Source organism: Oncorhynchus gorbuscha, unplaced genomic scaffold (genome assembly GCF_021184085.1).
Source record: "Oncorhynchus gorbuscha isolate QuinsamMale2020 ecotype Even-year unplaced genomic scaffold, OgorEven_v1.0 Un_scaffold_2931, whole genome shotgun sequence".
NCBI classification, from domain to species: domain Eukaryota; kingdom Metazoa; phylum Chordata; class Actinopteri; order Salmoniformes; family Salmonidae; genus Oncorhynchus; species Oncorhynchus gorbuscha.
This window is the reverse complement of record NW_025747316.1, coordinates 39640-55010: the sequence shown is the minus strand read 5'-3', so window position 1 is coordinate 55010 and position 15371 is coordinate 39640. Positions and strand designations below refer to the sequence as shown.

General features: G+C 55.8%; 1 protein-coding gene across 1 annotated transcript; it reads right to left on the bottom strand.

The window, feature by feature from the left end:
- Window positions 1–12541: 12541 nt before the first annotated feature.
- Window positions 12542–14609, bottom strand: LOC124027075 (fibroblast growth factor 7-like). Its single transcript, XM_046339624.1, has 2 exons — window positions 14310–14609; window positions 12542–13397 (listed from the first exon to the last, which is right to left on the bottom strand). Exon 2 carries the CDS (start codon window positions 12893–12895, stop codon window positions 12542–12544), a length of 354 nt encoding a protein of 117 aa, XP_046195580.1. The 5' UTR covers window positions 12896–13397; window positions 14310–14609.
- Between the last annotated feature and the right edge of the window lie 762 nt (window positions 14610–15371).

Genomic DNA, 15371 nt, shown 5'->3' with positions numbered 1-15371 from the left:
TCCTGTCTGGTCCAGCGACGGTGGGTTTGTGCCCATAGGCGACGTTGTTGCAGGTGACGTCTGGTGAGACCTGCCTTACAACAGGCATACGAGGTCTCAGTCCAGCCTCTCTCAGCTTATTGCAGACAGTCTGAGCACTGATGGTGGGATTGTGCATTCCTGGTGTAACTTGGGCAGTTGTTGTTGCCATCCTGTACCTGTCCCGTAGGTGTGATGTTCAGCTGTACCGATCCTGTGCAGGTGTTGTTACATGTGGTCTGCCACTGCGAGGATGATCAGCTGTCCATCCTGTCGCCCTGTAGCGCTGTCTTAGGTGTCTCACAGTACGGACATGGACATTTATTGCCCTGGCCACATCTGCAGCCCTCATACCTCCTTGCAGCTTGCCTAAGGCACGTTCACGCAGATGAGCATGGACCCTGGGCATCTTTCTTTTGGTGTTTTTCAGAGTCAGTAGAAAGGCCTCTTTAGTGTCCTAATTTTTTATAACTGTGACCTTAATTGCCTAACGTCTGTAAGCTGTTAGTGTCTTAACGACCGTTCCACAGGTGCATGTTCATTAATTGTTTATGGTTCATTGAACAAGCATGGGAAAAAGTGTTTAAACCCTTTACAATGAAGATCTGTGAAGTTATTTGGATTTTTACAAATGATCTTTGAAAGACAGGGTCCTGAAAAAGGGGTATTTCTTTTTTTGCTGAGTTTACTATTTAGAACATACTGTTAAATAAAAACCTAATGCAGTAAGCAACAAATATCAGCATACTAGGCTCATCCTATTGAGAATGTGTCATCTCATGCACAATTGTGTTGATTCCTGCCATTCTTTCATTTTGGTACTTATAATGTAGGATAGCAAAAGGCAAAAATGTCACTGTTATCCGTCTGGTGAGTACTAGGTAGCTAGCTTGCTAACGTTAGCTGGACTACATCTAGACTCCAAAGTTCATGCATGGCCACATAGACACGGGATTCAGGGGCCAGCTGGTTAGATATGATTCTACCATGGGCAACAACAACTGGATGCTAGTTTGTTTTCAACAAAATATGTCCAACTCATAGCTGTATAGTTGGTCCAGTGACCATCGCATTTAAAAGGATAGCTACTGACTGAAATGTAGCTAGCTCACTGGCCAGGCAGTAGCCACTACTCGCCAGCTAATTGTCGATTTCCTATTCTTTGGAACATTTGGGTTGACTTGCTCATATCAAGCAACAGACAGTTTGTATACATTTTTTAAATAATCATTTGTGGATTTGTTTTATGAATAATTGGTATGTAGCTGGAAGTCGGTGCTCACTGATCATCCCAGCGAGCAAGCCTTTGCAGTGCATCTGTGTGATGTCACACACCCAAAAAGGCTCAACTTTGCCTCCAGCTATCCTACGAAAGGAAATGTTGCTTTTGGTACAAAAGCTGGTGATTATCAGCTGTTGTGAAAACCATGAGTCTGGAAAGACCATTCTCTTCTTCAATAGCGTGCAGAGAATTACGAGATGAAAAGCGGAAATGAGTAAGACATCCTGGCATTTAAAGCATATTCTTATTATCTTACGACATGTCACGTATTATAAAACATACCCAAAATGCCTACTATTTAGAATGCAAGTATGGGTATTCAGGCACCGACTTGTATCTCGTCCGGTGTAATATACTGTACTATAGGCCTGTCAGCTCATACAGTACAGTACAACACCTGTGTTTGTTTTGGTTGTCAGGTTGGACTAACACAGTGGACAGGACATTGAGCAGAATACCCTGAGAAACAGATCCTATGCCTGTTCCTGTAACAGCATCTTAACACTGTCCACCCTGAGAAACAGATCATGTTCCTGTAACAGCCTCTTAACACTGTCTACCCAGAAAACATATCAAATATATAAATATACATAAATATAAATATGTATGTATCTAAATTACTTCCTGTCAGCCATTGGAGTACCTCAAGTCTCAGACACTAGTTTGAAAGACTGTCAGAGTTCACTTCATAATCCATCGTAAAGTCTTAGATTGTCATCTGTGCTCAGACATGTGCTTCAGGGGAAAAATATAGTTCAGCTCTGAGAGAACAAACTGTTGTGACCAACGGTCACTCCTTCCCCACTTTGTCATGTTTGTGTCCGCCTTTCTGCCTCTGTCTGCCTCTGTCTGCCTCTGTCTGTCTGTCTGTCTGTCTGTCTGTCTGTCTGTCTGTCTGTCTGTCTGTCTGTCTGCCTGCTGCCTGCCTGCTGTCTGTCTGTCTGTCTGTCTGTCTGCTGCCTGCCTGTCTGTCTGTCTGTCTGTCTGTCTGTCTGTCTGTCTGTCTGTCTGTCTGTCTGTCTGTCTGTCTGTCTGTCTGTCTGTCTGTCTGTCTGTCTGTCTGTCTGTCTGTGCAGCGGTTGTGTTCAAGGCTGATTAGTCCCCCAAGCCCTACTCGGCCCTGCCCTGCCCACCTCACCCCACCTCACTTCACCCCGGCCCTGCCCTGCCCACCTCGCTCCACCTCACTTCACCTCGGCCCTGCCCTGCCCACCTGCTCCACCTCACTTCACCTCAGCCCTGCCCAGCCTGTCTCACTGTCACTTCACCTCACTTCACCTCACTTCACCTCGGCCCTGCCCTGCCTGCCCACCTGCCCCACCTCACTTCACCTCAGCCCTACCCTGTCCACCTCACCCCATCTCACTTCACCTCAGCCCTGCCCAGCCTACCTCACTTCACCTCACTTCACCTCACTTCACCTCGGCCCTGCCCTGCCCACCTCGCCCCACCTCACTTCACCTCGGCCCTGCCCTGCCCACTTCACCCCACCTCACTTCACCTCACTTCACCTCGGCCCTGCCCTGCCCACCTCGCCCCACCTCACTTCACCTCGGCCCTGCCCTGCCCACCTCGCCCCACCTCACTTCACCTCGGCCCTGCCCTGCCCACTTCACCCCACCTCACTTCACCTCACTTCACCTCACTTCACCTCGGCCCTGCCCTGCCCACCTCGCCCCACCTCACTTCACCTCGGCCCTGCCCTGCCCACTTCACCCCACCTCACTTCACCTCACTTCACCTCGGCCCTGCCCTGCTCACCCCACCTCACTTCACCTCGGCCCTGCCCAGCCCACCTCACCTCACTTCACCTCAGCCCTGCCTAGCCCACCTCACCATCAGCCCTGCCCTGCCCTTCTCACTTCACCTCGGCCCTGCCCAGCCCACCTCACCTCACTTCACCTCAGCCCTGCCCTGCCCTTCTCACTTCACTTCGGCCCTGCCCAGCCCACCTCACCCCACCTCACTTCACCTCGGCCCTGCCCAGCCCACCTCACCCCACCTCACTTCACCTCATTTCACCTCAGCCCTGCCCTGCCCTTCTCACTTCACCTCGGCCCTGCCCAGCCCACCTCACCTCACTTCACCTCAGCCCTGCCCTGCCCTTCTCACTTCACTTCGGCCCTGCCCAGCCCACCTCACCCCACCTCACTTCACCTCGGCCCTGCCCAGCCCACCTCACCCCACCTCACTTCACCTCGGCCCTGCTCAGCCCACCTCACCTCACTTCACCTCGGCCCTGCCCAGCCCACCTCACCTCACTTCACCTCAGCCCTGCCCTGCCCTGCCCAGCCCACCTCACCCCACCTCGGCCCTGCTCAGCCCACCTCACCTCACTTCACCTCGGCCCTGCCCCGCCCTGCCCAGCCCACCTCACTTCACCTCGGCCCTGCCCAGCCCACCTCACTTCACCTAGGCCCTGCCCAGCCCAGCCCAGCCCAGCCCACCTCACCCCACCTCACTTCACCTCGGCCCTGCCCACCCCACCTCACCTCGGCCCTGCTCAGCCCAGCCCAGCCCACCTCACCCCAACTCACTTCACCTCGGCCCTGCTCAGCCCAGCCCACCCCACCTCACCCCAACTCACTTCACCTCGGCCCTGCTCAGCCCAGCCCACCCCACCTCACCTCGGCCCTGCCCAGCCCACCTCATCTCACTTCACCTCAGCCCTGCCCAGCCCACCTCACCTCACTTCACCTCAGCCCTGCCCTGCCCAGCCCACCTCACCTCACTTCACCTCGGCCCTGCCCTGCCCAGCCCACCTCACCTCACTTCACCTCGGCCCTGCCCTGCCCACCTCACCCCACCTCACTTCACCTCGGCCCTGCCCTGCCCAGCCCACCTCATCTCACTTCACTTCGCCCTGCCCTGCCCACCTCACCACACCCCACCTCACCTCGGCCCTGCCCTGCCCACCTCACCCGACCTCACCTCACTTCACCTCGGCCCTGCCCTGCCCACCTCACCCCAACTCACTTCACCTCGGCCCTGCCCAGCCCACCTCACCTCACTTCACTTCGGCCATGCCCTGCCCTGCCCACCTCACCCCACCCCACCTCACCTCTGCCCTGCCCTGCCCACCTCACCCGACCTCACTTCACTTCACCTCGGCCCTGCCCACCTCACCTCGACCCTGCCCTGCCCAGCCCACCTCACTTCACCTCGGCCCTGCCCATCTCACCCCACCTCACTTCACCTCGGCCCTGCCCTGCCCACCTCACTTCACCTCGGCCCTGCCCTGCCCACCTCACCCCTTCTCACTTCACCTCGGCCCTGCCCTGCCCACCTCACCCCTTCTCACTTCACCTCGGCTCTGCCCTGCCCACCTCACTTCACCTCGGCCCTGCCCAGCCCACCTCACCCCTTCTCACTTCACCTCGGCCCTGCCCAGCCCACCTCACCCCTTCTCACTTCACCTCGGCCCTGCCCTGCCCACCTCACTTCACCTCGGCCCTGCCCAGCCCACCTCACTTCACCTCGGCCCTGCCCTGCCCTGCCCACCTCACTTCACCTCGGCCCTGCCCTGCCCACCTCACTTCACCTCAGCCCTGCCCTGCCCACCTCACTTCACCTCGGCCCTGCCCTGCCCACCTCACTTCACCTCAGCCCTGCCCTGCCCTGCCCACCTCACTTCACCTCGGCCCTGCCCTGCCCACCTCACTTCACCTCGGCCCTGCCCTGCCCACCTCACTTCACCTCAGCCCTGCCCTGCCCATCTCACTTCACCTCAGCCCTGCCCTGCCCTGCCCACCTCACTTCACCTCGGCCCTGCCCTGCCCACCTCACTTCACCTCGGCCCTGCCCTGCCCTGCCCACCTCACCCCACCTCACTTCACCCCGGCCCTGCCCTGCCCACCTCGCTCCACCTCACTTCACCTCGGCCCTGCCCTGCCCACCTCGCTCCACCTCACTTCACCTCGGCCCTGCCCTGCCCACCTCGCTCCACCTCACTTCACCTCAGCCCTGCCCTGCCCACCTCGCTCCACCTCACTTCACCCCGGCCCTGCCCTGCCCACCTCGCTCCACCTCACTTCACCTCGGCCCACCTCGCTCCACCTCACTTCACCTCAGCCCTGCCCAGCCTACCTCACTTCACCTCACTTCACCTCACTTCACCTCACTTCACCTCGGCCCTGCCCTGCCCTGCCCACCTCGCCCCACCTCACTTCACCTCAGCCCTACCCTGTCCACCTCACCCCATCTCACTTCACCTCAGCCCTGCCCAGCCTACCTCACTTCACCTCACTTCACCTCACTTCACCTCGGCCCTGCCCTGCCCACCTCGCCCCACCTCACTTCACCTCGGCCCTGCCCTGCCCACTTCACCCCACCTCACTTCACCTCACTTCACCTCGGCCCTGCCCTGCCCACCTCGCCCCACCTCACTTCACCTCGGCCCTGCCCTGCCCACCTCGCCCCACCTCACTTCACCTCGGCCCTGCCCTGCCCACTTCACCCCACCTCACTTCACCTCACTTCACCTCACTTCACCTCGGCCCTGCCCTGCCCACCTCGCCCCACCTCACTTCACCTCGGCCCTGCCCTGCCCACTTCACCCCACCTCACTTCACCTCACTTCACCTCGGCCCTGCCCTGCTCACCCCACCTCACTTCACCTCGGCCCTGCCCAGCCCACCTCACCTCACTTCACCTCAGCCCTGCCTAGCCCACCTCACCATCAGCCCTGCCCTGCCCTTCTCCTTCACCTCGGCCCTGCCCAGCCCACCTCACCTCACTTCACCTCAGCCCTGCCCTGCCCTTCTCACTTCACTTCACCCACCTCACCCCACCTCACTTCACCTCGGCCCTGCCCAGCCCACCTCACCCCACCTCACTTCACCTCATTTCACCTCAGCCCTGCCCTGCCCTTCTCACTTCACCTCGGCCCTGCCCAGCCCACCTCACCTCACTTCACCTCAGCCCTGCCCTGCCCTTCTCACTTCACTTCGGCCCTGCCCAGCCCACCTCACCCCACCTCACTTCACCTCGGCCCTGCCCAGCCCACCTCACCCCACCTCACTTCACCTCGGCCCTGCTCAGCCCACCTCACCTCACTTCACCTCGGCCCTGCCCAGCCCACCTCACCTCACTTCACCTCGGCCCTGCCCTGCCCTGCCCAGCCCACCTCATCCCACCTCGGCCCTGCTCAGCCCACCTCACCTCACTTCACCTCGGCCCTGCCCCGCCCTGCCCAGCCCACCTCACCACCTCGGCCCTGCCCAGCCCACCTCACCCCACCTCACTTCACCTCGGCCCTGCTCAGCCCACCTCACTTCACCTAGGCCCTGCCCAGCCCACCTCACCCCTTCTCACTTCACCTCGGCCCTGCTCAGCCCAGCCCAGCCCAGCCCACCTCACCCCACCTCACTTCACCTCGGCCCTGCCCACCCCACCTCACCTCGGCCCTGCTCAGCCCAGCCCAGCCCACCTCACCCCAACTCACTTCACCTCGGCCCTGCTCAGCCCAGCCCACCCCACCTCACCCCAACTCACTTCACCTCGGCCCTGCTCAGCCCAGCCCACCCCACCTCACCTCGGCCCTGCCCAGCCCACCTCATCTCACTTCACCTCAGCCCTGCCCAGCCCACCTCACCTCACTTCACCTCAGCCCTGCCCTGCCCAGCCCACCTCACCTCACTTCACCTCGGCCCTGCCCTGCCCAGCCCACCTCACCTCACTTCACCTCGGCCCTGCCCTGCCCACCTCACCCCACCTCACTTCACCTCGGCCCTGCCCTGCCCAGCCCACCTCATCTCACTTCACTTCGGCCCTGCCCTGCCCACCTCACCACACCCCACCTCACCTCGGCCCTGCCCTGCCCACCTCACCCGACCTCACCTCACTTCACCTCGGCCCTGCCCTGCCCACCTCACCCCAACTCACTTCATCTCGGCCCTGCCCAGCCCACCTCACCTCACTTCACTTCGGCCATGCCCTGCCCTGCCCACCTCACCCCACCCCACCTCACCTCTGCCCTGCCCTGCCCACCTCACCCGACCTCACTTCACTTCACCTCGGCCCTGCCCACCTCACCTCGACCCTGCCCTGCCCAGCCCACCTCACTTCACCTCGGCCCTGCCCATCTCACCCCACCTCACTTCACCTCGGCCCTGCCCTGCCCACCTCACTTCACCTCGGCCCTGCCCTGCCCACCTCACCCCTTCTCACTTCACCTCGGCCCTGCCCTGCCCACCTCACCCCTTCTCACTTCACCTCGGCTCTGCCCTGCCCACCTCACTTCACCTCGGCCCTGCCCAGCCCACCTCACCCCTTCTCACTTCACCTCGGCCCTGCCCAGCCCACCTCACCCCTTCTCACTTCACCTCGGCCCTGCCCTGCCCACCTCACTTCACCTCGGCCCTGCCCAGCCCACCTCACTTCACCTCGGCCCTGCCCTGCCCTGCCCACCTCACTTCACCTCGGCCCTGCCCTGCCCACCTCACTTCACCTCAGCCCTGCCCTGCCCACCTCACTTCACCTCGGCCCTGCCCTGCCCACCTCACTTCACCTCAGCCCTGCCCTGCCCTGCCCACCTCACTTCACCTCGGCCCTGCCCTGCCCACCTCACTTCACCTCGGCCCTGCCCTGCCCACCTCACTTCACCTCGGCCCTGCCCTGCCCTGCCCACCTCACTTCACCTCGGCCCTGCCCTGCCCACCTCACTTCACCTCGGCCCTGCCCTGCCCACCTCACTTCACCTCAGCCCTGCCCTGCCCATCTCACTTCACCTCAGCCCTGCCCTGCCCTGCCCACCTCACTTCACCTCGGCCCTGCCCTGCCCACCTCACTTCACCTCGGCCCTGCCCTGCCCTGCCCACCTCACTTCACCTCGGCCCTGCCCTGCCCTGCCCTGCCCACCTCACTTCACCTCGGCCCTGCCCTGCCCTGCCCACCTCACTTCACCTCGGCCCTGCCCTGCCCACCTCACTTCACCTCGGCCCTGCCCTGCCCACCTCACTTCACCTCGGCCCTGCCCTGCCCTGCCCACCTCACTTCACCTCGGCCCTGCCCTGCCCACCTCACTTCACCTCGGCCCTGCACTGCCCAGCCCACCTCACCCCTTCTCACTTCACCTCGGCCCTGCTCAGCCCACCTCACCTCACTTCACCTCGGCCCTGCTCAGCCCAGCCCAGCTCACCCCACCTTACCCCAGCCCAGACCAGGCTAGGCCAGACAGGAACAGAGCAATATGAATCAAATATTTATTAGCTGTATTCATGCCCATGCTGGGCTCTTCAAAGGCCTGTGTGTGTGTGTGCGTTTGCGTGTGTGTGTGTGTGTGTGTGTGTGTGTGTGTGTGTGTGTGTGTGTGTGTGTGTGTGTGTGTGTGTGTGTGTGTGTGTGTGTGTGTGTGTGTGTGTGTGTGTGCGTGTGCGTGTGCGTGTGTGTGTGTGCGTGCCTGCATGTCTCCCTGCGTGCCATTGTCAGACACATCTGGGTGGATCCATTTCTCTGCTTTTCAAGGCCAGTTTTTGTTTCGCAAGACTCATCTTCCCCCTTCTCACCAGAGACAGAGGCTTCCCTGGTCACACCAACATTCCACAGCCAGATAGACAGATTTCCCCGGTCACGCCAACATTCCACAGCCAGATAGACAGGCTACCCTGGTCACACCAACATTCCACAGCCAGATAGACAGGCTTCCCTGGTCACGCCAACATTCCACAGCCAGATAGACAGGCTACCCTGGTCACACCAACATTCCACAGCCAGATAGACAGGCTTCCCTGGTCACGCCAACATTCCACAGCCAGGTAGACAGGCTTCCCTGGTCACACCAACATTCCACAGCCAGGTAGACAGGGTTCCCTGGTCATGCCAACATTCCACAGCCAGATAGACAGGGTTCCCTGGTCACGCCAACATTCCACAGCCAGATAGACAGGGTTCCCTGGTCACGCCAACATTCCACAGCCAGATAGACAGGCTACCCTGGTCATGCCAACATTCCACAGCCAGATAGACAGGGTTCCCTGGTCATGCCAACATTCCACAGCCAGATAGACAGGGTTCCCTGGTCATGCCAACATTCCACAGCCAGATAGACAGGGTTCCCTGGTCATGCCAACATTCCACAGCCAGATAGACAGGCTTCCCTGGTCACGCCAACATTCCACAGCCAGGTAGACAGGCTTCCCTGGTCACGCCAACATTCCACAGCCAGGTAGACAGGCTTCCCTGGTCACGCCAACATTCCACAGCCAGGTAGACAGGCTTCCCTGGTCACACCAACATTCCACAGCCAGGTAGACAGGCTTCCCTGGTCACGCCAACATTCCACAGCCAGGTAGACAGGCTTCCCTGGTCACGCCAACATTCCACAGCCAGGTAGACAGGCTTCCCTGGTCACGCCAACATTCCACAGCCAGGTAGACAGGCTTCCCTGGTCACGCCAACATTCCACAGCCAGGTAGACAGGCTTCCCTGGTCACACCAACATTCCACAGCCAGGTAGACAGGCTTCCCTGGTCACGCCAACATTCCACAGACAGATAGACAGACTACCCTGGTCACGCCAACATTCCACAGCCAGGTAGACAGGCTTCCCTGGTCACGCCAACATTCCACAGCCAGATAGACAGACTACCCTGGTCACGCCAACATTCCACAGCCAGATAGACAGGCTACCCTGGTCACGCCAACATTCCACAGCCAGATAGACAGGCTTCCCTGGTCACGCCGACATTCCACAGCCAGATAGACAGGCATATGGACAGGTGAGCAGGCAGACAGACAGGTAGATAGATAGACAGGCGGGCGTGTGAGCAGACAGACAGGTAGACAGGCTACCCTGGTCATGCCAGCATTCCACTGACACACAGACAGATAGACAGACAGGCAGGGAGGGAGGCAGGCAGACGGGCAGGTGAGCAGACAGGCAGACAGACAGACAGACGGGCAGACATTATTGAAACCTATAGAGTGATTGTTTTGATGTCACACTCCCACATACTAAACCCGTATCTCTGTGGATAGACTAGGTCAGCTTGGGCTACTTCACTGAGGTGTTTAATATGTGCGTGGGTGCGTGCGTGTTTCATGCCAGTTCATTTGTCCTGGCCGTCTGCATCTCCAGCCCCAACTCCCAGCCCCTTGGTTTACTTCATTAGTGGCTGTGTTTACATGGTGTTATTGTTGGCTCTGCCAGAGCCCACACCTGCTTCACTTTACCTCTGTCACTTTGGCTGCCCTAACAGAGACACATGACCCATTACTAGTGTGATTACACTGCAGAGGGAACATTGGACAATAACATCAGGCTGCTCCAGGGAGTCCCAGAGGGGAGAGAGCTAGCTGCTATATGACCGTGTTCCAACAGCCTTATTACTCACTCAACAGACTGGGAGATAACTCACATAGACACAGAGGAATCTGCCAGCTGAGCTCTCTGTCTCTCTGTTTCTTGGTTTCTCTCCCTCTATTTGTTTTTGGTTTCCCACTCTCTATTTCTCTCTCTCTCTCTCTCTCTCTCTCTCTCTCTCTCTCTCTCTCTCTCTCTCTCTCTCTCTCTCTCTCTCTCTCTCTCTCTCTCTCTCTCTCTCTCTCTCTCTCTCTCTCTCTCTCTCTCTCTCTCTTTCTCTCTCTCTCTATCTACTAGACATGAGTGACTAAGATCTCAGCAACGTGGACATTGCTCAACCATATTGTTATTAGCAGTAACACATCAGCCGTAAAAATGTTTAGACATGTCTGAGAGTCTAAAGCAGCCCATAAATATACAGTGAGTAGAATGTATAAGTCACCCTCTCTACATCTACTGTTGCTGAGAGTCCACTCAGAGCCACCTGTTAGTAAGAGATGAATCCTACAACACAGACTGGAATTCAATCAAACCTGCCCCACCAGTTTACGCAGGATCTATCTTTGTTTACAAACTACAACCTGCGCAATATGAGTTTGTTTGATTGAATTCTATTGAAGTGATGAGTCCTAAGACAACACATACTGTAGATGTTAAGATGTGGATAATAAAACCAGCCTTACTGTAGCAATTAAGGGGGTATAAAACATATAATATAACATTTGGATCTGTAACATTACTGTAACATTTGGCGGGTCTTATAGATATAGATATACACTAGATAGAACATTCTTACTGTAACAGTTGGCAGGTTAAGGGTTAATTAGGGGTCAGGGGTACATCAGCAGATTTTCACCTTGTCGGTTTGGGGATTCGAACTAGGGACCTGTCGGTTTCTGGCTCAATGCTCTAACCCAGCGGTGTCAAACAAATTTTGTTCCAGGAGCCCCTATTTGGTCGGGGCCCAGGGGCCCACACCAAAAATTGCCTGCCGCCCTATAGTGTGTATAGATCAGTCTCACTGTAACAGTTGGTGGGGTTTTATAGATAGATATACAGTATATAGATCAGTCTCACTGTAACAGTTGGTGGGGTTGTATAGATAGATATACAGTATATAGATCAGTCTTATTGCAACAGTTGGCATGAGGGGGTAGATTGGCTCTTCCTGGGGAATACATCTATACATCGATTTTTTTTTTTTTACAGCGGCAGCCACTATTTAACAGCGGAGGCCACTATTTAACAGCGGAGGCCACTATTTAACAGCGGAGGCCACTATTTAACAGCGGAAGCCACTATTTAGCAGCGGAGGCCACTATTTAACAGCGGAGGCCACGATTTAGCAGCGGAGGCCACGATTTAGCAGCGGAGGCCACGATTTAGCAGCGGAGGCCACGATTTAGCAGCGGAGGCCACTATTTAACAGCGGAGGCCACTATTTAGCAGCGGCGGCCACTATTTAACAGCGGCGGCCACTATTTAGCAGCGGAGGACACTATTTAGCAGCGGAGGCCACTATTTAGCAGCGGAGGCCACTATTTAGCAGCGGAGGCCACTATTTAATAATAATAAATAATAATATATGCCATTTAGCAGACGCTTTTATCCAAAGCGACTTACAGTCATGTGTGCATACATTCTACGTATGGGTGGTCCCGGGAATCGAACCCACTACCCTGGCGTTACAAGCGCCATGCTCTACCAACTGAGCTACAAAAGGACCACGGAGGCCACTATTTAACAGCGGCGGCCACTATTTAACAGCGGAGGCCACTATTTAACAGCGGAGGCCACTATTTAACAGCGGAGGCCACTATTTAACAGCGGAGGCCACTATTTAACAGCGGAGGCCACTATTTAACAGCGGAGGCCACGATTTAACAGCGGAGGCCATTATTTAACAGCGGAGGCCACGATTTAGCAGCGGATGCCACGTTTTAACAGAAGCGGGCACGATTTAGCGGCGGTGTGCCGGCATATATAGGGGAAACAGTGGTCTTACTGTAACAGTTGGTGGGGTCTTGTGTCCCGTTGATGTTGCCGTAGTCGTCAACGGTAAGGAACCACTGTGTCCGGCTGAACAGCTGTCGTATGCGTACATCTCCCCCTTCCATGTAGTCGTAGTTCCGTGCATGGCGCTCGTGCTTGGAGCAGTTCATGATGGCGGCTAGCTGCTCGGGTGTGCAGTTGCTGCAGACCACACACACGCTGCCCAGCAGGAAGATGATGTGAAGGTACAGTGCCGACAGCAAGTTAGGCAGGTTGCATGGCAGTGGCATCCATCTGGGCATTATAATGCACTGCTGTGGGGCGCCACGGACAACATGCTGAAATACTGCTGTCTGCTCCGGCAGACAGAACAGAACAGAGTGCCAGACAGTGCCCTCCTAGCGCTGTTCACTAGGAGCCTGGATGGGCTGGTCCCCCTGACCTGTGACCTGTAACCCCTGGCTGGGGTGCTAAGGCCAGCTGGTGGGAGGTGGAGTGGGTGAAGGGTAGGAGGGTAAGAGAGTGACCAGGCACTTGTGTGATGTCTCTCTCTGTTTGGAGTTGTTGTCTGTCTCTCTGTTGTAAGGACACAAGGCTGTAGGTTGATGTCCGTCTGTCTCACTGTCTCTCTGTATGGATGAGGCCAGTCTTTATGTTGATGTCTGTCAGTCTGTCTCAGTGTGATCCTCACTGTGTGTGTTGGCTGTGTGATCCCGGCAGAGGAGACCGTCATCCAACAGCAGACATGGTCTTGTCTGCTTCCGTCTGTTTCCGGATGTTTCAGGGGTTCTGTGGAGGCCAGAGCTGTGGAAGAGAAGGATGTTAATGTGTGTTAGATGTCTACAATTTCAATAGCCTGTAATTTAGATAGCAGTCCAGTGGATGTGGATCTACAGCATACTACAACTCACTCCCACTTGGATAGTCTATGATTCCCAGACAGTGTTAAAGTGAGGAGTTGAGCTGCAGTGCTGAATGTAACACTGGACATCTGCTTTAGGTTTGTAACCTTGCTCTAGTACCCGGTCCTTCTTAATCCCAGTGTGTAGTGGTTTACCAAACTGTCCCCAGCCCAGTCTACTGCCTACTGTACTGTACCTTACTGATCTGTGCTTTCAAAACCTATTCAGTTAGCAACAATTGTGATATGTCCGATTTCATAGATTGTGTTGTCAATGGCTCTATCGGTCTCTGCTACCTTGTTGTTGTCATTTATCTAAGACAGAGTTGTCTGGAAATGGAAATGGAAGCTGTGCATCCTCAAGATGTGATTCTCTAAAGATGCCAGCTCAAGATGTGATTCTCTAAAGATGCCAGCTCAAGATGTGATTCTCTAAAGATGCCAGCTCAAGAAATGATTCTCAAAAGATGCGTGTGTGGATAGATGGAAATATCCTAGAGCTGCTATCTCTATATTTCTATATATATCTCTAACCTCTATTTGTAATATCTGTATCTGTCTGCAACACGTCTGTAGACTTTCAGTCAGTCTCAGCAGATAAACAGAAACCTCACCAAACTCTGAGCTCCTATACACACATTCACTCATCAATTCACTAAATCACAAATAATCCAACAACTCTTAATTCATTTCCTAATATATTTCCTAAAAGTTTTCTTACTGCAGAGCAGTAATTGACTGGTTCAATAAAATGTAAATAGAATATAAAGAGAACGAATAGAGATGAGTTGAATAAAGTTGTAATAAAAACTTACATTAGTATTGAGCGTCCAGAGATGAAACAGTTAGTGGCGTTCCTCTTTCTTAGAAGCTTTAGAGTTACTGTGATCCCACTGCTCCTGATTACTTACACACAAGCTGTGTGTGTATGTGTGTGTGTGTCAGAGGAGTCTGTGGGTATGTGGATGTATGTGTGTGTGTGAGAGAGAGAGAGAGCGAGAGAGAGAGAGATAGAGTGTATGTATGTGTGTGCATGTCCCTGGGACTTCTCAGTTAGTCAGTGCTTTAGCAGCCAGTCTCTCCTCTCTGTAGTGTGAGCTGTGCAACATCCTCCCTGTCCGTCTGTCTGTCTGTCTGTTGTGGGCTAGCAGGGAAGGCTAGCTCAGTCAGATAAATGTCTCTCTGACCTCACGCAACAGCAATTAGCTCCTAGCCACTCAGCTGTCACTGGTGGAGAGAGAGGGAGACAGAGAGGGAGAGAGAGAGAGGGAGACAGAGAGGGAGAGAGAGAGAGGGAGACAGAGAGGGAGAGAGAGAGAGAGGGAGACAGAGAGGGAGAGAGAGAGAGGGAGAGAGAGGGAGACAGAGAGAGAGAGGGAGAGAGAGGGAGACAGAGAGAGAGAGGGAGAGAGAGGGAGACAGAGAGGGAGAGAGAGAGAGGGAGACAGAGAGGGAGAGAGAGAGAGGGAGACAGAGAGGGAGAGAGAGAGAGGGAGAGAGAGAGAGACAGAGAGAGAGAGAGAGAGAGGGAGACAGAGAGGGAGAGAGAGAGAGGGAGACAGAGAGGGAGAGAGAGAGAGGGAGACAGAGAGGGAGAGAGAGAGAGGGAGAGAGAGAGGGAGACAGAGAGAGAGAGGGAGAGAGTACCCCGTTCATCACCAACCCTCGCCCCAAAACTCCCCTGTTCCCCCTTCTGTTCCCCCTCTCTCTCTCTCTCTCTCTCTCTCTCTCTCTCTCTCTCTCTCTCTCTCTCTCTCTCTCTCTCTCTTCTCTCTCTCTCTCTCTCTCTCTCTCTCTGTATCTCTCTCTCTCTCTCTGTATCTCTCTCTCGCTCTCTCTCTCTCTCTCTCTCTATTTTTGTATTTTTGTCTGTCAGT